Raw genomic sequence first — 24,783 nt, forward strand, 5'->3', positions numbered from 1 at the left:
CTACTCTGTACCTGGGGCTGTGTGGGAGGGACCCCTACAGGATTCTGAACGGTTCTGTGCTGTGTGTATTTCTGTGATGCTCATGCAGTGTTGTTACTGACCTGTCGTCACTGGGGCATTTTTTGTTTAGCTGGGTTGCGTTTTTCTGCTTTATTGAGGTGATACAGTACATAATTGTATACAATCATATAACCACCACCACAAACAAGATCTAGAACAGTTAGTTCCATTACCCTAAGAAGTTCCCTCGAATCCTTTACAGTCAATCCACTCCCCAAACTCCTGGGCCCCAGGCAACCCCATCAGCTTTCTGTCACTGAGCTTTGGAGTCATACAGTAAATAGTCTTGTATTTGACTTCTTTCACGTGGCATAATGGGGCATATATTTGTTGTCATTTGGTATATTGTAAGCCCTTTTGCCTCTGCTTCCTAAATCAATCGTAAATCTGACTGTCCACTTACACCGTCTGCTGCTCCTTTGCTGGGCTAAGCCACCATCTTCTCTTGAACCAACGCTTACAATGGAATTAACACTGGTCTCTGAGCCGTGACTCTCGTACCTCTGTAATCCACTCTTCACAGAGGAGCCAGTGATCTATATAATGTAAATCAAGTTGTATCACTCTCCCACTTAAGACCCTCCAGTGCCTTCCCATCACGCTTAGCTCTGGCTTTGTGGTTGCTCTCCTACCTACCTTACTGTCCCACATATTGCCAGTTACCCTCCCCTGGGCGCCCTGCATTTCAACCACGCTGGCTTTCTGTACCTCAGCAAAATGGTCCCTGTTTTCAGCTGAGAAAACCATTCCCAGATCTTCCCAAGACTGATGCCTTCAATTGTCATCTGAGGAACCACCCATCTTACTGCTCCCTCTGCCCCACCCACTCAGTTTTTGTTGTCAACTGTTTTATTCCTCTCAGAGCATTTATCGTTTGCCAGTCTTTTTGTTTACCTTCTCATTTCCTCTCTCCTCCTTCTAGAACTCTTGAGAGCAGGGACCTCGGGCACTACCATGGTTTCATCTCTGGCATGTCAAACTTGGCAATCATAAGCTATTAGTGAAAATTTCTTTAGTGAATGCATGCTTGTATGGTTGGGTGTGGGGAGACTTGTGCATGTTTTATAAATCTTCATTATAACCATGCAATAACTGTTCTTGCTAAAAGCCACACGAATTCATTTTTTTACAGTTTTGTTTTCTCTCCCTTCAGCCTTATATTATCTTTCAAATTGTTCTGTGCTCTTTAAATTTATTTAAATAATCATAAATGCAAAGTAATCTTTTCCTCACACTGAATTTGGATGCTCTTAAAAATATCATTTTAAAAAATGTTTTTCTCTTCAGATCACATTCTATTAAATATTTCAGGTCTCTCATCCTCCAAGCATTTCCCTTCCCAGTTTTCCAACTAAATTTTTCTGAAAAGTAAAGAAAATTTAAGTCATAGTAAGGTGGTTAATTTTCCCTAACATTTTATTATGAAAAATGTCAAACATACAGCTAAGTTGAAAGAACTGTACAGTGAACAACCATATATCCATACGTATTTCTACAATTGTTAATTTTACCGTATTTGCTTTTACCTCTCACTTTATCACATACCTATCCATCCATCAGTCCATCTTATTTTTTTTGATGCATTTTAGAGTAGGTTACAAACATCAGCACACTCTACCCCTTCTCATATCAGCATGCATAATATTAACCAGAGTTCACAATTTGTTTATGGGATTTGCTAAAGGTAAATTACACATAGAGTGAAATGCATACATCCTAGGTATAACATTTGCAGAGCTTTGACCAATGTTTAGCCCAAACCCCTAACAAGATATAGAATAGTCTCATTACCCCCCATATGGTTCCCTTATGCCCCTTCCCAGCCATCCCCGTCCGTGTACCCCCATAGGCAATCACTGTTGTGTTATTTTTTTTCCCTATCATAGATCAGTTTTACCTATTCAAAAATTTCAAATAAGTGGAATTACACAAGATGTACTTTCTTGTGTCTGGCTTCTTTTTTTAAATTTTATTTTATTGAAGTATAGTTGATTTACAATGTTGTGTTAGTTTCTGGTGTATGGCAAAGTGATTGTTACATATATTTATATATATTCTTTTTCATATTCTTTTCCATTATGGTTTATTACAGGATATTGAATACAGTTCCCTGTGCTATACAGTAGGACCTTGTTGCTTATCCATTCTATATATAATAGTTCGCATCTGCTAATCCCAAACTCCCAATCCATCCATCCCCCACATCCCATCCCCCTTGGCAACCACAAGTCTGTTCTCTATGTCTGTGAGTCTGTTTCTGTTTCGTAGATAAGTTCATGTGTCTGGCTTCTTAGTATGTCTCTGAGAGTCATCCATGTTATGGTGTGTGTCAGTAATTTGTTCTTTTTTATTGCTGTGTAGTGTTCCATTGTAGGAATGTGCCATGGGTTGTTTATTCATTTTCTTGTTGATAAATATCTGGGTTATTTCCAGGTTGGGTCTACTGTGAAAACATTCCTTCTGAATACAGATGGACATATTTTTTAACTTCTCGAGTAAAACGTGGGCTTGGTACTGCAGGGTCAAGGGGTGCCTGTAATTTTGTTTTATCAGACACTACCAGACCAGTTATCCCAAGTGGTTGTAGGTAATTAACTTTTTAAAAGAATTGTTTATTGTGTAGGTAATAAGGTTATATGGTTCACACTTAAAATTCGACAGTGAAAATACCCTTCTTCTACCATATACCCCTTTCTCTCCCATTCCCATTTCTCCAACAGGTAGGTAAATGTTCTTATTCTCTTTACCCTAGATGTTTTTACACATCTGCAAACCTGTAAGAAGCTCACACTCTATACACACTTCTACACTTTGCTTTCTAAGAGGTTTTAGTTTAGAGTTATCTTGTCTCTGTGCCCTGTTGTATAATATATATTAACTAAAGCTGAGTAGCCCTGTGAGGATTCTGATTAGACAATTCAGAAAATGATCACTTGTATACTTTTCATGCCAAGGTGCTAGGGTAAGGATGGTAGATGCTTCAGCTCTCATGACTTGAATTTGATAACTGTACCTTTAAGGAGAGAATGTTCCCCTCAGATCTTTTGAACTAAGCAGTTCTGCAGTCTTGCTTCTGCACCCCAGAAATTGAGACTTGAGGTGCAGCAGCATCCAGTACCTTTCCATGGTAACACTTCTAAAGCTGTGGTTTTTATATACTCATAATCAGTAAGTTCAATCTGTTCCAAAACACCTTGATCTTGATGTGTTTTCTCCAGTTCATAATCACTTCTATTAAAAGTACGGTTAATTGACTAATCTACCGGATTTGAAACTAATATTCTCACATAATGCAACGACATCTATATAATGCTCATTTGAGAGTTTCATGCCACAGATAACACCACTGTACAGACTTAGTCGGGGGGGGGTTATAGGGAGGGACTTGATTTTTAAAACGCCTCAATAAACTGATATAGCCACTATGGGGAACAGTATGGAGGTTCCTTAAAAAACTAAAAATAGAACTACCATATGACCTAGCAATCCCACTACTGGGCATATACCCGGAGAAAACCATAATTCAAAAAGATACATGTACCCCAGTGTTCATTGCAGCACTGTTTATAATAGCCAGGACATGGAAGCAACTGAAATGTCCATCAACAGAGGAATGGATGAAGAAGATGTGGTACATATATACAATGGATTATTACTCAGCCATAAAAACAAACAAAATTGTGCCATTTGCAGAGACTTGGATGGACCTAGAGACTGTCATACAGAGTGAAGTAAGTCAGAAACAGAAAAACAAATATCGTATATTAAGCCATATATGTGGAATCTAGAAAAACGGTATAGATGAACTTGTTTGCAAAGCAGAAATAGAGACACAGACGTAGAGAACAAACGTATGGATACCAAGGGGGTAAGGGTGGGGTGGGATGGATTGGGAGATTGGGACTGACATATATTCACTACTACATATAAAATAGATACATAATGAGAACAGACTGTATAGCACAGAGAACTCTACTCAATGCTCTGTGGTGACCTAAATGGGAAGGAGTCCAAGGAAGAGGGGATATGTGTATACGTGTGACTGATACACTTTGCTGCACAGCAGAAACTAACACAACAGTGTAATGCAACTATACGCCAATAAAAAAATTTTTTTAATGCCTCAAGTATGCTACTTTTCATGAATACTAGGAACTTCCATTGTTGTGGTTATCAATCATAGTTACAAAAACATGTATGAAGTATTTATAAAATAACAGCAGAGGGGCTTCCCTGGTAGCGCAGTGGTTGAGAGTCCGCCTGCCGATGCAGGGGACATGGGTTCGTGCCCAGATCCAGGAAGATCCCACATCCCGCGGAGCAGCTGGGCCCGTGAGCCATGGCCGCTGAGCCTGCGTGCCCGGAACCTGTGCTCCGCAACGGGAGAGGCCACAACAATGAGAGGCACGCATACCGCAATCAATCAATTAATCAATAAACTAACTAACAGAAATGTACCCTAGGTAAAGCCCACTGGCTTATACAGCTACGTCAGTGATCTCAAACCTTTGCTGCCTCTGCTTGTCACTGGGAGGAATTAAAGTGTCTTTAAGAAGACTACAGGGACTTCCCTGGTGATGCAGTGGTTAAGAATCCGCCTGCCAATGCAGGGGACACAGGTTCGAGCCCTGGTCCGGGAAGATCCCACATGCCGCAGAGCAACTAAGCCTGTGCGCCACAGCTACTGAGCCTGTGCTCTAGAGCCCGCGAGCCACAACTACTGAGCCCGCAAGTCACAACTACTGAAGCCCGTGCTCCACAGCAAGAGAAGCCACCGCAATGAGAAGCCCGAGCACCGCAACAAAGAGTAGCCCCCCGCTCGCCGCAACTAGAGAAAGCCTGCGCACAGCAACAAAGACCCAACACAGCCCCAAAATAAATAAATAAATAAATGTATTTAAAAAAAAAAAAAGACTACAAATTTTGAGCCTCTCCCAAAACAGTTTGATGATAAAAATACTACTGTCTTCTGGCTCTGTGACTTGGGCAAGTTTTTATACCTCTCTGAACTTCAGTTTGCTATCAGTCAGGATGAGGAGAAAGAGCAGCATTTAGGATTGCTGTGAGAGCGAAATGAGGTAAAATGAGCTGATGTGTATCAGTGCCTACCACGGGGCTTGGCACCAGTATATTTTGTTTGTGTGTCTTGCGTGTCCCCTGCATTGGCAGGCAGATTCTTAACCACTGTGCCACCAGGGAAGTCCCTTTGCACCAATATTCATCTTCTGTTTGTATTAGCATAAAACTCAAACTGAGAAAGGGGGGAAGACTTTTAGCTGACAAGGAACACAGTGTTATCTGCTTGCTCCTAAATTATGTAAACAAAGAATTCCTGTCAGAACCACAGGTGTTGTATTAGAAATGTTAATTATGAGTTGAGCATTTGGACCATTTGTAATAAATACCCTTCAAAGCTTACACTTTGAGAACCAATTCTTAGGAACTAAAAGAAATGCAAGGACAAATGTGCCTTAGAACTTACAATTAATCACCTGAGGCAGATAGAAGTAAAATACAGCAGGGGAAGAACCTAGGGGTAAGGCAGGAATAAAGACACAGACCTACTAGAGAACGGACTTGAGGATATGGGGAGGAGGAAGGGTGAGCTGTGACAAAGCAAGAGAGAGGCATGGACACATATACACTACCAAACGTAAGGTAGATAGCTAGTGGGAAGCAGCCGCATAGCACAGGGAGATCAGCTCGGTGCTTTGTGACCGCCTGGAGGGGTGGGATAGGGAGGGTGGGAGGGAGGGAGACGCAAAAGGGAAGAGATATGGGAACATATGTATATGTATAATTGATTCACTTTGTTATAAAGCAGAAACTAACACACCATTGTAAAGCAATTATACTCCAATAAAGATGTAAAAAAAAATACAGCAGGGGATTTAGGTCTTTTGATTCTGAAAGTATTGCTCTTTCCAACTGGGGTAGCTGCGGTTGTGGAAAGATAGGTCACTGAATTCTGAGTCAGGAAACCTCAGCTTAAGGTCAGCAAAGTCCAGGCACTTTCTGTAGCTGTGACCTTGCTGATGTAACTTAACCTCCACGTACCTCAGTTTCCTCATCTATAAAGGAAATAATGATCTTTCTTAGGGGTTTATTAAGGTTAAATGAATTAAGGTATGTGGAAGTGTTTTAAAATTTTGTAAATTAAAAAAAGCAGTGTATCAAATTTGAAATTATATCAAAATATAAAGTTACCAAGCGACATTAATAACAAAAACACCCAGGAAGAAAAGGGTAGGAACCTAGGCAGGTCTAGGGTTCTAAATAAAGAGCAGGATAGTCCTATCAAGTTGTTGCTGAATCAGTCTTTATGTCACTCTGTTTAGTATTCATCTCCCAGAGAGAGGGTTTACTTAGTGTGGCCGACATTTGGCGCTCTGCCTTCAGCAGGGGATTATGGGCACCCGGATTGAGGTCCCACCAAATTGTATCTCATATAAGAGGTGTAGTTCTGCAGAGCAAAATCAGGATGCTGTGGCCAGAAAAAGGGGAAATGGGTGCTGGGCAGGCATCAACATCAAGCAGATGCCTCAAGAACAGTGCAGACGTAAGCATCCTCTGTGTGCGTATAAGAATTTTATAACAGAGGCAGAAGAGAATACTTTTAAGAATCAGTAATGGCTGGGCTTCCCTGGTGACGCAGTGGCTAAGAATCCACCTGCCAATGCAGGGGACACGGGTTCGAGCCCTGGTCCGGGAAGATCCCTCATGCCGTGGAGCAACTAAGCCCATGTGCCACAACTACTGAGCCTGTGCTCTAGAGCCCGCAAGCCACAACTACTGAGCCCGCGTGCCACAACTACTGAAGCCCGCGTGCTTAGAGCCCATGCTCTGCAACAAGAGAAGCCACCCAATGAGAAGCCCGTGCACCCCAACGAAGAGTAGCCCCTGCTCACCGCAACTAGAGAAAAGTCCGTGCGCAGCAACGAAGACCCAATGTAGCTAAAAATGAAAATAAATAAATTTTAAAAATAAAAAGAATCAGTAATGGCTAATATACTAGGAATTTTGTTTGTGAAACGTCATTCAGCTGTATGTATACCTATGATATATGAACTTTTCAGTATGTATACTTAAACAGCTTAACTTTTGCCATGTATAAATATTCGCAAATATATATTACATGCTGAGTTAAGAGCTGTCAGCTCATGCTGATGTGTATAACCTATTGAAATGCTCACTTTTACTTCTGTGCACATGTAGCCTTCAGCAGCTCCCATAAATAGGTCAAGATTTTCTGTGAATTCTGTTGACTGTGTTAAGATTTTATCATGATCATCTTTAAGTAAACAGAGAATATATTTCTTGACGTGGAGGACATTCCTAAAGCGGTAGTTTTGATTAGATAATTTCCTGCATCTGAGGATGAGTTTTAAATTATTTTATGAAAACTTTAACGTGTTTCGTATTTTTACCTCCTCAACTTGCTGCTATTTTCTTATCTAACACACAGAATCTCACAGAGCAAAGACCTATTCCCCCCAGCCCCACAGATTTTAAGGTAAAATCGGATTAAAGAAAAGAAAGAACACGTTAGATATCCTTTGAGTTATAGGGGGGTTTTTTGAAGTATAGTTGATATACAATGTTTTGTTAGTTTCAGGTATCCAGGAAAGTGATTCATTTATACACACACATAAATATAGATATAGATATATTCTTTTTCAGATTCTTTTCCATTATAGGTTATTAAGATATTGAATATAGTTCCCTGTGTTATACAGTTGGCCCTTGTTGTTTATGTATTTTACATATAGTAGTATGTATCTGCTAATCCCAAACTCCTAATTTGTCCCTCCCTCCCCCTTTCCCTTTTGGTAATCATAAGTTTATTTTCTATGTCTGTGAGTCTGTTTCTGTTTTGTAAATAATTTATTTGTATCATTTTTTTAGATTCTACATATAAGTGATACCATGTGATATTTGTCTTTCTCTGACTTACTTCACTTAGTATGATCATCTCTAGGTCCATCCCTGTTGCTGAAATGACATTATTTCATTCTTTTTTATGGCTAGCAATATTTGAGTTATAGTTTTCATTCTGTTTGTAGGAAGGCTGTTTCACCACTTTGTCACCTTCTGTTTAAATGCGTGCAGCACACGTGGTGAGAACATGTGGCCCCAGGGAGGTCTTGCAGGGAAGGTAAGAGACTCCTCAGCAGCTGTAGGACGCAGATGGAGCTTTCGTTTGGCAGAACAGCTCTTAGTGTACAAGGTGTCATTAAAATACGGTTTCCATAAGTGAACACCTAGTGGTGGCTCCTTTATCCTGTTAAGGAAAGTGATGTGTTCTTGGTTTGTGTCCTGTAGATTCTGCCGTTCTTGCATTGCTACCAGTCTCAAGAACAATAAGTGGACCTGTCCTTACTGCCGGGCATATCTTCCTTCTGAAGGAGTTCCAGCAACTGATGTAGCCAAGAAAATGAAATCCGAGTTCCAGAAGTGCACTGAGTGTGACACCCTGGTATGTGACCCTGCCTTTGCTCATAGTTACCGGCGTAGAACTCTGAGAAAACTGTTTTGCAGCCAGTCATTTCACCTACGCCTTTGACCTCATCCTACCCCGGCTTTCCAAAGTTTATTGTCTCAGCCTCTCCTCTTCCTTTCCTCTGGTTCCCTACGTATGGGCTGCTGGACAGCAGTCACCTGATGCCCACCATCACCTAATTTTTCAAACCAAGGCTTTCATTGACCACCTCCATTTCCTCTCTTCCCATTACTCCCATGACCCCCTATTATGTGGCCTCCATTCCTGCTATGCTGTTGCAGCCCACCCAATGAATAGCTTTATTTTCAATTCCAGTGGCACAATTCCACCTCTACTGTTCTGGGCTTTGCAGTATTTATCTCTGTTGACCACTTCCTCCTTGTTGCAGTTTTCCTCCGTTGTTATTATGCTAGCCTGGTTAGATCATGTGAGGTCTTAGAAGCTGTGACAAAGATTCTAGATTTTATCTTAAACGCAATAGTGAGTCACAGAAAAAGTATAAGCTTTTGATCAGGTTTATATTTTTAAGATGTCACTCTAGCATGTGAGTGGAAAATGGTTTGGAGGAAGCAAAAGCAGGATTGGTGAAGCCAATTCAGTGGATTTTAGGATAGGTGTTAAGGAAGCTGGGTTAGGGTAATAGCATTAGGTATGGAATAAGAAGTTGTTTCAAGGTGTATTCTGGAGAGGGATTGAAGGAAATTGATAATTAACTGGATGTGGAGGTGAGTGACAGTGAGGTATCAAAATGCTCCCCAAGTTTCTGAGACGAGTAGGTGAAGGTGCTAATATGGCAAGCAAATTTAGAGAAGAATCCACAAAGTTAAGTCTTAGATACATTAAATTTGAACTGCTAACAGAAGGATATTTAGGTATTACCAGTCTAGAGATCAAAAGAGAGATCGTGTACTGAAGATCTAAATTTCTCTAGAGAACCTTTCTTGATTGTTCATCTAAAATATAGCCTGTTACACTTTCTCTTAGCAGTCTGTGCTTTCTCTTCATAGCACTTATCACCATTTGTAATTATGCTTTTGTGAATTTTGAAATTTAATGTCCATTATCCATTATCTCCACAAGATTCCATGAGGGTAAGGACCATGACTATTTTATTGACAGCTGTAAACCCAGCACTTTGAAGAGTGACTGGCACATAATAAATGCTCAATGCATTTTTGAATATTTTTGTAAGACTCAAAAATCTATTCGTGGCTGCCTGATTCTGGAATCCATGCATGGTCTTTGGAGTCAGACATCCTGGGATTAAACACTAATTCTCTCCCTTACTCTTTGTGATTTGGGGCAAGTTATTAATCTAAGTTTTTGTTTGACTCTTTTAAATTGAGGGAAAAGGTAATGCTCGTGTCACAGAGTGGTTGTAAAGGTAAACAACAAAATGTAAGTGGCTTTTAGCACTGTGGAACATAGTGAATGCTCAAAATCAATAGCTTTTCACATTCTTAATTTTACTTTGATATTTTGCCATCATTTAAAATTCAACATGCACAAAATCAAACTCAGCATATTATTTTGTCTTCCAGTTCTTTATCCCATCTTTGGTACCTGTCAGAAATAAGAGTATTCTCTCAGTTATCCTGGGTGGAGATCCCCTTCCTTTTGCACCCCCCTGCATTTCTGATTATTCACAAGTATTTTGATCTTTCCTTTGAGGTATTTCTTGTATCTGTCTCTTCCTTTTGTCAGGAATACTGCCGCTCCTTCTGTAGCCATTTTCAACTCTTCTTACTGTTCAGAGTCCTCCTTACCTCCCTTCCAAGAGCCTGGCTTTAGTATTCCAGTCCCCAGTATCAAACGGTTTCCTCTCTGCTTATCTTCACATCTTTTGTTTGTTTGTTTTTCCTCCATTAGATGATAAGTACCTTTAGCGCAAGCTCAGTGGCTTCTGCTCCTTCTGCCACCTCTGACAGTGGCTTTCACAGTTTTGTGTCTGGGGTAGATGCTCTATGCATTTATCAATTCATCTGTCAGGACATAGTCCCCAGATGGCTAATTTATATGAGGAATGTGTCTCTTTGTTGATCAAGGAATATAAAGAAGAAGAAAGAAACTTTTAAGAAAAGTCATAAGGAGATGAGAGAGCACTGATGTGCAAAGTTGGATGTTAAAAGTTGTAAAACAGTCTGTTGGGTTTTGTTTTTTTTTTTAATTATTTTATTTATTTATTTTTGGCTGCGTTGGGTCTTCGTTGCTGCGCGCGGGCTTTCTCTAGTTGCGGCGAACGGGGGCTACTCTTCGTTGCAGTACGTGGGCTTCTCATTGCGGTGGCTTCTCTTGTTGTGGGAAAAGGGCTCTAGGCACGCGGGCTTCAGTAGTTGTGGCATGTGGGCTCTAGGGTGCAAGCTCAGCAGTTGTGGCGCATGGGCTTAAATGCTCCGTGGCACACGGGATCTTCCCAGACCCGTGTCCCCTGCATTGACAGGCGCATTCTTAACCACTGCACCACCAGGGAAGTCCCAAACAGTCCGTTTTAAGACAGATGCCTAGATCGGCCCTAGCTTTTACGTCTTTTTAGATGGATAGTTATAAAGCAAGGATTTGTTCTTACTTTTCCATTTGCTTTTTTTTTTTTTTAAATTTATTTATTTGTGGCTGCGTTGGGTCTTCATTGCTGTGTGCGGGCTTTGTCTAGTTGCGGCAAGCAGAGGCTACTCTTTGTTGTGGATCGCAAGCTCTAGAGTGCAGGCTCAGTAGTTGTGGCACATGGGCTTGGTTGCTCCGCGGCGTGTGGGATCTTCCCAGACCAGGGATTGAAACCGTGTCCCCTGAATTGGCAGGTGGATTCTTAATCACTGTGCCCCCAGGGAAGCCCCCCATTTGCTTTTATTTTTGTCTTTTGTGACAGTTATAACTGTTTTCTTGACATGGTAGATTTCATGTCTGAGGTTTAACTTCCGTAGCTTGGGCAAAATGAAGCAGGGTGGGTCGGCCACCTTACAGCTGTACAGAGCTTCCTTTAAGCACAAGATCTTATCAGAGTTTCTAATGACACATTTAGTAGAGTATGTGTTATTTAGCAACAGATCCCTCATGGTTAGGAAATCTGAATGTATATCTGGAAGGACAAGGGCTCTTTATTCTGCCTTGATAAAAATGGACTGCAGTAGCTGTCCTTTATGTTTGCTCTTAATGGGGCCATTAAGTATACTGTATATTGTGAATTCATGTAATACTACTGGATGTATCATAAAGCCATGGTATTTATATCTTTCCCTGAAGCACAGGGTTTCTTTTTACTTACTCTGGACATCTCTAAAATCCATCTATTTATTCTTTTTACCTCTCTTTGTTTTTCTTTCTCTCTTTTTACTTTTTTTCCTTTCCTTCCTTTTGCTCTTTTTCCCCTCCCCTTTTTCTTCCTTACTTCCCTCTTTCCATCACCGATTTAGGTAATAGTATCCAAAAAGAGTAAATTTGATTTAATATACATCTTTGCCCTTTAAAAAACTTATACTTTGTAGAAGAACCAAATTCAAGAACTCAGCTTTTGGATCTTCTAGTTGTAAGAAAATTTTAAAATAGTGTTTTCCTTGGGACTTCCCTGCCAGTCCAGTGGTTAAGACTCTGCGCTCCCAATGCAGGGGGTGGGGGTTCAATCCCTGATCGGGGAACAAAGATCCCACATGCCACGTGACACGGCCAAAAAAAAAAAAAAAAAAACTATTTAAGATAGTGTTATTCTTGATAATGCCTTAAATTGGTTGTACTATTATCATAACTGCATCCTTTTAATCAACTGACCCCACACTATGACCTTATTTGAAATAAGGAAAGCAATACAGCTGGGTCACAAAAGACTTCATTGACTGAAATGAGCCCCTTTTCAACAGTGAGCTTATTTTAATCTGCTTCTATATAGGTTTGCCTCAGTGAAATGAGGGCACACATAAGAACATGTCAGAAGTACATAGATAAGTATGGACCACTACAAGAACTTGGAGAGACAGCAACAAGGTTTGTTTCAGTACAATTTAGTTTAATGCTAAATTTGATATGCTTATAGAGAACTTAATGAGCCAGAAAGCTTAACATTTTTGTCCTGAAAATATGTATGCAGTTATGTTTTGGCTTCTAACCATAATACCTATTATTGGTAATCATTTGTTAATGGGAATAATTACAAAAGAATTTTGTTCTCTCTGCTTTAAAAACTTTGTATGGGGAGAGCCAACTGAACACTGGAGAGATTGTGGAAACTTCCTCAGACAAGTTTATATGGAGGAAGATACAAAAATAGAAAACAGAACTGTTCAATTTCTGCTAGGCTGTATTTTGTGACTAATAGAGTCGTGAAGTAGATGATGGTTTAGAGGTTGTTGTCTTTACTTTTCCATCACCTCCTCTCAGTTCCCCCAACTCATTCTCTCTCATTTTGCTGGTTTCTCTTTAGAAGGGACGAAGTGACATCTCAGTATGTATTCTAACAAGAAAGAACAGGCGTGGGGCAGGCATTCTGAATCCTATACCTGTTTTCTGGGTAATCTTATATGGGGCTGGAGGAAGGATGGAGGTGGCTAGTAGGTGTAATGGAGGATATTGATCATTAATTATTTTTTCTTAAAAAAAAAAGAAAGAAAATTAAGTTATTACTCTCCTGATGGGCAGAGGAATTAAAAAGTTTGGCATCTGCCTCTGCTAAAGAAATAAAGAAATGATTTGTGTTCTCCTGCATAGGGATGATGGTTTTGAAACCATTAAATCTTCTTATGAACGCAGCAATCCAAAGAGGTATTCAGTATAATTTCTTCTTTTCTCCTGAAGATAAATGTTAGTTCTGCTTATTTTTAAAAAACGCATGTATAGCCCAGGGATAGATACCCAATATTTTGTAATAACCTATAAGGGAAAAGAATCTGAAAAAGAATATATATGTATGAGATATATATAACTGAATCACTGTGCTGTGCACCTGAAACTAACACAACATTGTAAATCAACTGTACTTAAATAAAAATGTTTAAAAAAAGAAAATATACTACTCAGAATGTAACTTAAATTTCCTAACCCAAAAGTCTAAATGATCACCCCATTCCTCTCGTTTTACTAGAGATTACTTTGCAAATGTACCTTTTATTATAGGATTATACCATTCTGTTAAATTGTAAGTGAGTATTTTAGCTCTAGGCAGAGTATGAATTCTGTATGGTTTGATTGTAAGGTTGATAGGCTTTATGAAAATTTTAAAATATACAAAACCTAATTTAAATACTAATTTCTCCTGCTAGTTAGAATGAAATAATAAAGAATTGAAATAACAGAAAATGAGAAGCGTTGTTGATTAATCAGTATTACAGGATAGATTAATATTTGCATTTAAGATAGAAATCTTTGCTTTATGGAAGAACTTACTACATAATTCAAATTTTAAAAATTCTTATGCAGGGAGCTTGTCCAGAATACAACTCTTGGGGAACAGGAAGTTATATCTACAATGGAAAGTGAGCAAAAAATTCCAAGTCTCCCTATTGTCCCTAAGAATTTAAGGCAGCACTGTGCAATGGAAACATAATGCAGAGCACATATGTAGTTTTAAATTCTCTAATAGCCATACTCAAAAAAGTAAAAAGAAACAAGTGAAATTAATTTGTAATATATTTTATTTAACTGAATATAGCCAAGGTCTTATCCTTTGAACATGTAATCAATATACAAATTATTGAGATATTTAACTTTTTTATGTATATATAAAGCCCTCAAAATTGAGTGTGTGTTTTATACTTCCAGCATATCTCAGTTTGGACTAACCCAGTAGACACATACCGAATGACTAGTCCGTTGGACAGCACAGATGTGAGGGACAGATACTCCTAGGTGTGCATAAGGATGTAACAAGGTAGTTGCAGGCCATTTTCCATTCTTCACTGGATGCTAATACTGTGAGTTGACACCTTTAGTTATATATGCCAGTGTTGTTAGATATGCTGCTAGTAGGAGAACAAAGTAACACCCCATTCAGATGTTACCTGATTTAGGAAAAGGAGGAAGTAAAAGAGACAGAAGACGTAACCTAGGCACATCTGGGTGGTTTGTTCCTCTGTTTCTCAGTTAATGGGGTGCTCAGATTGTACTTCTCTTCCAAAGAAAATAAAGTGCTTCAAGTGCACTATAACTGATTCTCTATCCTGCCCCTGTGAGGTTACAAATTTACATTTCTCATGAGAAAAAATTTAGGCACCAAGATTATTATCAGGATTGGAAAAAGAACATCAACTCAGAAAGAATGAGGACTAGAAACTAACTTACATTCTATTTTTTTACCTCTAGTTAAGTGACTACTGTCTAATTATCAACAATTTCAGTAATGTTTGTATTCTATGTAATTTCCAGGTGTGTATGTCCATTTTGTCAGAAGGAATTGGATGAAGACAGCTTGCTGGATCATTGCATTACTCATCACAGATCAGAAAGGAGACCTGTGGTGAGGATTTCTGTTACTATACATTGCTGCAGTGTCTAAATTTGATACACATTAGAAAACGTGGAGTCCTAACCACTGAACCGCCAGGGAGTTCCCCTTTTAATTTTCATTTTTGTATAGTTGAGAGGTAAGGCAGGGTGATGATGGATACGTCATCGTTTACTTAGCCATTTTGCTATTTTAGAACATTTGGATTGGTGACAATTTTTAGGATTTGCATTCACATTCTTGTACGTTTAAACTTTTCCTTCTAAAGTACTTTTTTCCTAAGAGGAAATTCCTTAAATTGATATTTCTGGGACCAAGAGTGCAAGTTTTTATTAACTCTTGCAATGTGTTCTAAATAGTTTGAGTCAATTTATACTTGTGTCAGCAATTTATGAGTAAACCACTTTCACCTTAACCTGGGCAAGATTGTGTACATTTATTTATTTATTTAAAAAAACTTTTTTTGATTTAGGAGAGTGTCTTGAATTACCCAATAAGAGAGTTTTTTACACAGTAATATCCTGTAGCATATTTCTAACTCAGAGAAAAAGGACAAAATATGATCAACAAAATCAGAGTAGAGGCTGTTCTTATATGGAAAGAAATTATAAAATGATGGTATGAACACAAATGTATGGACTTTTGAGTGTTGTACTTATAAGGGATAAATTATGCGTACACTTATTTTTAACTTATCCAGGCTTAACAGATGTAAAATGATACCTTGAAGTTTTTTTAATTTTATTTTAGTTTTATGTTGTATATGTGTACATGTGTATATATGTGTACGTGTGTTTTTCATATATATGAGTTTGGGGTTTTTTTAATTTGTTTTAAGGTTTGTTTTTTTTCCATAAAATCCTTTCGGAAAGTGGATGAAGTTGAAATGTAAGTATATTAGATAGGTGATTGATGGAGAGATAGCTAGATAGCCCTTACGACAATCCTATGAGATAGATATGATTCTTATCCCCATTTTACAAGTGATAAACTGAGGCTCAGAGAGGTTAAGTCTTACGAGCTAAGTCTCATAGCTGGTAAATAAGCAGAGCTACAGTTTGAACCCAGTAGTCTAGCCTCCAGGGCATAGACACTATGCTCCACTAGCAAGTTCAAGACAAAAGTCCTCCCACAGCACAGTCAAAGGAATTTGTTATTTATCCTAATGGCCCAGAGGTTTGGTTCTTGGAATGGCTAGCTAAGAGCTTGGTATGTGTTGGGGCAGCAGAGGAGGTTGTCATGGGCTTTTCCTGCTCAAGTTGCTCTGTGGGAGGAACTGGGCTAAGGAGGTGTTTTATGATAGGTCCCTGGGGAACCGTCCTAGAGGAAGCTTGAAGAAAGCATTAGGATGGCATAATAGTGACTACCATTTACTGAGTTCTGGGTGCCTCTTTGCCTTCTAGCAACCCTATGAAGGAGATATTATCGACACAGTCTGAGCCCTGACCAGTAGTGCCCGGGGTGCTGCTCTGGCTGGAGGAACACTAGGCACTCTGGACCATGGGCCGCATTACAGCATCCCTCCAGGGAGGGCCCCATATTTGTCCATCCATTGATACTGTGTACGTGCTCCACAGAAGTCCAGTCCACATGCCGCTCAGTTTGGCCATCAGATTGAAGGTGGCCCATGGAAACTGGGTCTTCTATGATTTAGAGGTCATAGAGGTCACTGAAGAAAGCCGACATAAGGACAGAGATAAACCAGGAATCGTGGAATTTAGTAGTTAAAATGCCTAGGCTTCGCTGGGGCAAAGTGAGAGTAGCATGGACATATATACACTACCGAATGTAAAATAGTTGGCTGGTGGGAAGCAGCAGCATAGCACAAGGAGATCGGCTCGGTGCTTTGCCATGACCTAGAGGGGTGGGATGGGGGGGTGGAGGAAGGCTCAAGAGGGAGGGGATATGGGGACACGTGTATGCATATGGCTGATTCACTTTGTTGTGCAACAGAAACTAACACGGTATTGTGAAGCGATTATACTTCAATAAAGTTCTATTAAAATAATAATAATAATTTGTATATCTGGAGTTATATACAACATATTATTAAAATTAATCCCACCTGTTTCCTTTTAGTTTTTGTAATGTGGCTACTGAAACAATAAAATTATGTGTGTGGCTTCTGTCACATTTCTATTGAACAGCAATGCCCTGGGGCGGGGGGAGGAAAGCCTAGGCTCTGGAGGAGATAAGCTTTGGTGCAAATCGCAGGAAATCCCATTAACCTCTTTGCCTCTGTTTCATCCTTTGTAAAATGGAGATGATGATGATGATGATGCCTTTTTCACAGGGCAATAGCAAATGAGTCAGGTGGTGATGCTGGGTTACTACCATTTTTGCAGCTGTATCAAATCAAGGCTAGAGCAGATTTCTCAGAGGAAGCCAGGTACTCTCACAGTTGGGGAACCCAAGCTGGGAGAGGTGGAGGAGGTGAAGTAAATTTTACCACAAGACCAGGATGCTATCAAGGCCTTCAGGCAGGAACCGATTGCTCAGAAAAGCCATGGTTCTGTAATACACCAGGGCTGTGTAAAAGTGGTCTCTGGAACAGAAAACCTTCAGGTTTCCTGTGTTAGTGTTTCGTGCTTAAGTGTAGAAGCTTAAGACACATGCACTCTGAAGCATCTAGTGCCACTAGAAGTCCGGAAAAACCCTGTGGTTAGAAAAAGGCTGGATGCAGATACTGTGGCAGGGCTGGGGTCACGTGCTTAGGGATCCTCTGGGGGCACGTAGGTGAAAACACCTGGTGGAATCCTTGGATGAGGAGGGCTGAGTCCAAGGCTGCTTCTGGATTGGTGTGGAAGTTAACAAGGAATTATTGCTCTAAAGGACTGAATTGCTGGGTTTGCCTTCAGATAAGATCAGTGACATCATCTGACTTACCAGATGTAAGAAGTTTCAGGGCGGTTAGAGATTTGGGCAAATGATTCTGCCTTCCAGATAGAATTAGATAATTCAGAGATCCAACCACAAGCAACTAATCTTTTCTTTCTGAGTTGCTGAAGCAAACAGGGGTAAGTAAGTTATGAACCTCAAGGAATTTTGACTGTTCTCATGTGCAACCTTCAGAACAGCTCCTTTTTGTCACACAGTAATTATATTCTGCCATGTTTTTTTCTTTTTGAAAAATTATATCTATGGAATATTGGACTCAAAAAAGGCACATGACACACACAGCATGCTTCAGATTGAATTATGAGACCACTCTTGAGAGAAATTTAATATTTTATCTTATAAAGGGAAGACGTTTCAGCAAGAACCACACTTTCTGGCTCTTCTCGCTTTCCAGTGTTTTCTTTCACTGGTTGGTTCTTTTTTTCGTGTGCTTCCTACCCCCCCCAACCCCCCCCACCGCCCCACCCCCGCTCTGCCCGGCATGTGAGATCTTAGCTCCCCAACCAGGGATTGAACCTGCGCCCCCTGCAGTGGAAGCGTGGAGTCTTAACCACTGGACCGCTAAGGAAGTCCCCACTGGTTGGTTCTTATTTATCCTTTAGAACTCAACTTAAATTGCACTTCTCTGACACCCAAATTAATTTCAGCTCTTGCTTTTCTCCCCTCTTTTTTCTCACTTATCACAATTCGTTAATTGTGTATTTGTGTCTGTCTCTCCCTCCAAATTATTAGGTTCATGAAGCCATAGAACTTAATTTCTTTGTTCAGCACTGCATGCCCAGCTCTTGGCAGAGAACCTAGCACATAGTAGGATGTAGTGATATGAAAAATAGGATATTTTAAAAATCATATTTCCATTCACACAGGTTCAAAGGTAGCCTTACTTTCTGCCTTGATCCTGAGGTTCATTCCTTATGGGAAGGGACAGGACTTCAGTTGGTTTGGAATTAAAAGCTGTAGTGACAAGAGCCTGAGCCGTCATTCCCACAGCAGTTTATTTCCGTGGGTATTCAGAATATCTGTGGCTGGACTGGGCAGTGGGAGCGTATATGCATAAACGTGTTAGAAGGAGAAAATCTTCATTAGATATGCTTCCAAACTCGTACTAAATTAGATGTGTCATCTGGTACCTTAAGTTTGGTTGCATATTTGTCTATAATTATTTTCAGTGCATGTCTCTTTTGGCATTGGATTCCGTTATCTTTAATTTCTTCCCCAAATGGTATTTACCATTATATAGAAAGTGTCCTGTAATTGGCTGAGTTGCTGTGGGAGTTAATCGAAACCACGGATAGAGCTGGGTGTCCATTGTAATAGATGCTCCAAAGGATTGAGGTTAGTGGTAGCTTCTAATATGGTGGCTGTTATTTGCCCATTGCGTTCACTGTCATATAAAGTCCATGCCGAGGTTAGACCAACATCCTTTTTTTTTTTTCAATTGAAGTACAGATGATGTACAATATTATATAAGTTACAGGTGTAGGTATACAATATAGTGAGTCACAATTTTTAAAGGTTATACTCCATTTATAATTATTATAAAATATTGGCCATAATCCCAATATGTGGGATATATGTTGTAAAATATATCCTTGTAGCTTATTTTATATATAATAGTTTGTACCCCTTAATCCCCTAGCTCTTAATCCTCTACCTCTATGTTACCCCTCCCCTTCCCCTACTGGTCACCACTAGTTTGTTCTCTATATCTGTGAGTCTGCTTCTTTTTTGTTATATTCACTAGTTTGTTGTAATTTTTTTAGATTCCACATATAAGTGGTATCATACAGAATTTGCCTTTCTCTGACTGACTTATTTCCCTTAGCATAATACCCTCCAAGTCCATCCATGTTGCTGCAAATGACAAGATTTCCTTTTTTATGGCTGAATAGTATTCCACTGTGTGTGTGTGTGTGTGTGTGTGTGTGTGTGTGTGTGTATCATATCTTCTTTATCCATTCATCTGTTGATGGACACTTAGGTTGTTTCTATTATTAAAATATTTCTTGGTCTCAGCTCTGTTCTCACTATGTAGGGGTCTCAGGGTAGATGGAGTGCTATTTTGGGATAGCCATGTTGTCAATTAACCAAGATAGCTAGAACGTAAGGAAATCATTAATTATTATAAAGCAATAATAATTTAGATGATGTAATTTTATTTAAAATAAGACATTAAGATTAATTGAGTAGAGCAGAATTTTTAAATGGCCTTATTTATAGAAGTTGAGCATATTGAAACTGGGACTCCCCCCTCCCCAATCAAATAATAAGACAGAAAAGAATTATGTAAAGATCTCATTTAAATTTAGAGAAAAACATCATCCAAGCTGATAAATTAGACACTGTTATAATATGAAAAGGACATTGGATTGTCTAGTAGAGGCCTAGATTCGAGCTCTGATACTTGAAGTGGTGTAGATTTAAGCTAATTTTTTTCCTCTCTGAAATTGGGTTCATCAACAAAATAAAGATGATAATTCACTGGGTTTCTGTGACAATCAAGTGAGAATACCACCTCATTTATTGCCTAACATATACTTGGAATTCAGTAATGATTCTGCATCTCATTTTTCAAAATGAATACACAAAGAAATACGATTTAAAAAAAAAACCTATGTTAAGACGTAATAAAGTGGTATATATTAAAAGAAAGAGTCATTTATATTAGCCATTTGAGAATTACAAATTAAAACCATGATGAGATACCACTACATGCCTATGAAAACAACTAAAATAGAAAAATGTTGACAGTAACTAATGCTGATGAGAATAAGGAAAAACTAGATAATTCACTCATTGCTTGTGGGAATGTAAAATGGTCCAGCCATTTACAAACAAAATAGTTTGGCAGTTTTTTACAAAGTTAACTGTAACACTAACCCAGCACTCACACTCCTAGAAATTAATCCTAGAAAAATGAAAATATGTTTACACAAAACATCTATGCGCACATGTTCATTGCAGCTCTATTTGTAGCAGCCCAAAACAACAAATGTCCTTCAAAGGTAAATGGATAACTGTGGTACATCCATACCATGGAATACTACTCAGCAGTAAAAAGGAAGGAACTATATTGATGCACTCAACAATTCGGATGAATCCCAAGGCCATTATGCTTAGTGAAAAAAAGCCAGTCTCAAAAGTTCTGGAGAAGAGATCGGTGGTTGCCAGGGTTTGGGAGAGAAGAGGAAGTTAAGGAGCAGCACAAGGGAGTTCTTTGTAGTGAGAGAACAGTTCTGTATCTTGATTGTGTCGGTAGTTACATGCATTTCTATATGTGTGATAAAGTTTCATAGAACTATACATACATACCCAAAAAAATGAGTTCATGCAAAAAATGGTGAAATCTAAGTCAGATGTTGTCTAGTTAATTGCCGATTTCCTGGTTTTAGTAATGTACCACAGTTATGTAAGAAGTTACCATTAAGGGAAGCTGGGTTATTGTGACATGGTACCTCTCTGCGTTATTTTTGCAATTTCTTGTGAGCTTATAAATATTTCAAAATGCAAAAGTTTTATTAGAGAGCCATTAATGGCTATTAAATTAGGAAAATATGTATAAATACTAACACCTGATGCTGGTATTATTATTTGATGCTGGTGTATTATAATCTGTATTGCTGGTGGCAGTGTAAAACTATAGAGTAATATATATTATGAACTGTGAAGTTCGTAACTTTGACCCTCTAATCTCCATTTATGGTCATGTATCCTAAGAAAATAATGCCCCCAAAAGTAAACAATATAGATACTATAATTTGTAATAATAGAATATCCACATACCAAGAAAATGTCAGTATTCCAAGAGGTAGGTAACTAATTAAATTATGGCACACCTACTGACTGTAATATTGTTTAAATGATAAAGTGATAGGGACTTCTCTGGTGGTACAGTGGTTAAGAATCTGACTGCCAATGCAGGGGACATGTGTTCGAGCCCTGGTCTGGGAAGATCCCACATGCTGCATAGCAACTAAGCCCGTGTGCCACAACTGCTGAGCCTACGCTCTAGAGCCTGTGAGCCACAACTACTGAGCCCTCGTGCCACAACTACTGAAGCCCATGTGCCTAGAGCCCGTGCTCTGCAACAAGAGAAGCCACCACAATGAGAAGCCCGCGCATTGCAACAGAGTAACCCCCGCTCGCCACAACTAGAGAAAGCCCTGTGCACAGCAACAAAGACCCAATGCAGCCAAAAATACATAAATTAATTTTTTTAAATGATAAACATATACTTTTATATACAAGAAATGCATGTGAAGAAATAAGTGCAATTTTATTTCTTTATGTTGCTTTAATATTTATACAATTCTAAAACAATACCAAGGTATGGCCAATAGATTCATAAAATTAAAATTCATTTTGTTGAATGGTTATTTAATTTTTTAATTCTGACAATAATGATTATTTAAAATTCTGTCTTGAACTCTTGATCTTGTTTATTTCCAGTTCTGTCCACTTTGCCGTTTAGTACCTAATGAGAATCCAGGCAGCTTCAATGGCAGCTTAATAAGACATTTGCAAGTCAGTCACACTTTGTTTTATGATGATTTCATAGTAAGTATATTTTCTTACTTTTACATTATGTTTTTATGCTGTGTTTAACTTACCTTTCTTAATCCAAGTGAGTAAGATTGTAGAGGAAAAAATGTATGTGTAGCTAAAATGTTAAGTATTAGCATTAAGTAGAAAATCATAAAAACATGCTGTTTTATAAACTGTTAATAGTAAAGTAGTTACCTGCCTTAGACAAAATCATTTCCTTTGTGATGTAAATAATTAGCCATTGTGTAAAGACCTAGATTTCACTTTCACATTATTTTAATTTCTACTCTAGTGCCTCCCAATATATGTTAATAGTTATAATTTTTATGAAGTTAAAAACTTATATAGCTGAGAGGAAATCATATCGGTAAGGAAATGGCTCAGAGAATTTGCGTTCATTTTATAATATACTGAATGGCTAGTAACAGACATGACATTATCAGTGTAGCGAGACACACGGGCTCTATTTTTAATTTAAATTCTATAAAACACAACTCTCGGGCTTCCCTGGTGGCGCAGTGGTTGAGAGTCCGCCTGCCAATGCAGGGGACACGGGTTCGTGCCCCGGTCCGGGAAGATCCCACATGCCGCGGAGCGGCTGGGCCCGTGAGCCATGGCCACTGAGCCTGCGCGTCCGGAGCCTGTGCTCCGCAACAGGAGAGGCCACAACAGTGAGAGGCCTGCGTACCGCAAAAAAAAAAAAAAAAAAAAAAAAAAAACCACAACTCTCATGTTTATTGGACTTTTTTAAACGTTAGAAAAATTTATTATGAAAAAATTTTAAACATATACAGAAGTAGGATAATATAATGAACCCCTGTATACCCATCAGCTACCCATCAATAACTACCAACTCATGGCCAATCTCATTATATTAAGGATTTTTTTAAGATGAAAGAAAAATGTGGTATAGTATGAATAGTTCTAATACTTACAACCGTAGTTTCTGTTATCAGAAATGGTAATAACAAGCAAAAGGTTAACATAGCCTTTTTTCTATGCATTGTCATGTGAGAGTAATGCTTTGTCCCCTGAGTCCCTTTCAGCAAAGGGTATTTGCCTGTCATGAGCGGGAAAATCACTTATAGCCGTGTTCTGAAATAGTACATTTTATTGTTACGTTTATCTAAATACATGAAATGTTAAGGGTTAAATTTGAATTTGCATATAATTTTCACATGATTTTGACTATTTTTATACAATTTCAAGATGGAATTTAATAATTGTTGAAGATTGTCATTGGAAAATTTTCTCCATGCATTCTGATCTGCCCACTATGATTATCCAGGTTCAACACAGGGAACCTGGGTTCTGACCTGGGTTTCAGTAACAGCCCTGTCACAGCTGTGTGACCTTAGGCAAGGTATTTAACATCGGAGCCTCTGTTTGTTCATTTGTTAAGTGAGGAGAGCAAAGTACATACTGCTTCCAGAAGCTCTTGTGGGAATTAAATGAGATAATGCATGTAGAGTGATTTGCAGTTAGGGCACAGATGTTAGGCAAACTGGAGATGGGGAGAGGGTAAATGGGAATATCAGGACCACTTGAAGAATCAAACAAACCACACTACAGAGGCTTCATGTTCTTTCCTCCGTCTCTCAAATAATGTCTTTTCTGGCCACCAAGACACACAAGCCCGCAACAGAGCCATGTGTTCTCATTTTTCATAACACGTAGGGGTTCCTCTTTATCTTTGCTCCATAAGACGTTCTAAAAGCCAGGTTGATTCCATGCCTGTCTTGGCTGTTCATGTTCAGTCCATTCTTCTCAAGATCATTCAAAGTATGACCCAGGGCTGGTCAGGAAGAAGCCACTTTGATGAGAATACTTTACACCCACTCAAAACCATATTCTTGGATGTGGAAGTGAGGTTGAAACAGTGTTCTTTGTTTTGATTTTTTGTTTCCTAAACTACCAAGTACTATGCTAGGCATTTAATGCAAATCATCTCATTTTATTCCTTGCAGCAACTTCTGTGAAGTGAGTACTGTATCATTATCCTTGCTTAGCTATGAAATATCTGATGCTTAAAGGTTAATAAATTGCCTCAGGACAACCTGGCATTGAGTCCAAATCTTGTGCTCTGCTGTGCTTTATAGCTTTCCTTTGGATTTCATTTATTTGCTTTTATGTCTTAGAGTGGACTTCCAATAAAGATTTTATTTTATTTTTTTAGTTTTTTGGCGAAGAGGAGATGGATTGCAGAGGATGGGGCTCTTAATACTTTTTGCTCTATTTATAGAATGTGCTGACCTAAAGTTTTGAATTCCGTTTCGACCATAGGGAAGCAAGGAGAAAGAGCGTTTTGTTTTCAACCTTTTTTTTTTTTCAAAACTAGATATTCAGTAGTACTGCT

General features: G+C 38.9%; 1 protein-coding gene across 2 annotated transcripts in view; it reads left to right on the forward strand.

Annotated features, from left to right (window-relative positions):
* The window catches only part of RNF125 (ring finger protein 125), a 38,941-nt gene that overhangs the window by 11,587 nt on the left and 2,571 nt on the right, over positions 1-24,783 (forward strand). The window contains exons 2-6 of one of the 2 annotated variants that reach the window (XM_027127692.1): positions 8,383-8,536; positions 12,438-12,532; positions 14,906-15,008; positions 15,823-15,872; positions 16,388-16,749. In XM_027127692.1, coding sequence (XP_026983493.1) covers positions 8,383-8,536; positions 12,438-12,532; positions 14,906-15,008; positions 15,823-15,872; positions 16,388-16,430 — 445 coding nt within the window. In that variant the 3' untranslated portion in view covers positions 16,431-16,749. Of the gene's footprint in view, positions 1-8,382; positions 8,537-12,437; positions 12,533-14,905; positions 15,009-15,822; positions 15,873-16,387; positions 16,750-22,331; positions 22,440-24,783 lie in introns of those variants that run through there. The other variant, XM_027127690.1, reaches the window with a different exon arrangement.

This window comes from Aethalodelphis obliquidens, unplaced genomic scaffold (genome assembly GCF_003676395.1).
Source record: "Aethalodelphis obliquidens isolate GAN/ISIS:26980383/991018 unplaced genomic scaffold, ASM367639v1 scaffold32, whole genome shotgun sequence".
Classification (NCBI taxonomy): domain Eukaryota; kingdom Metazoa; phylum Chordata; class Mammalia; order Artiodactyla; family Delphinidae; genus Aethalodelphis; species Aethalodelphis obliquidens.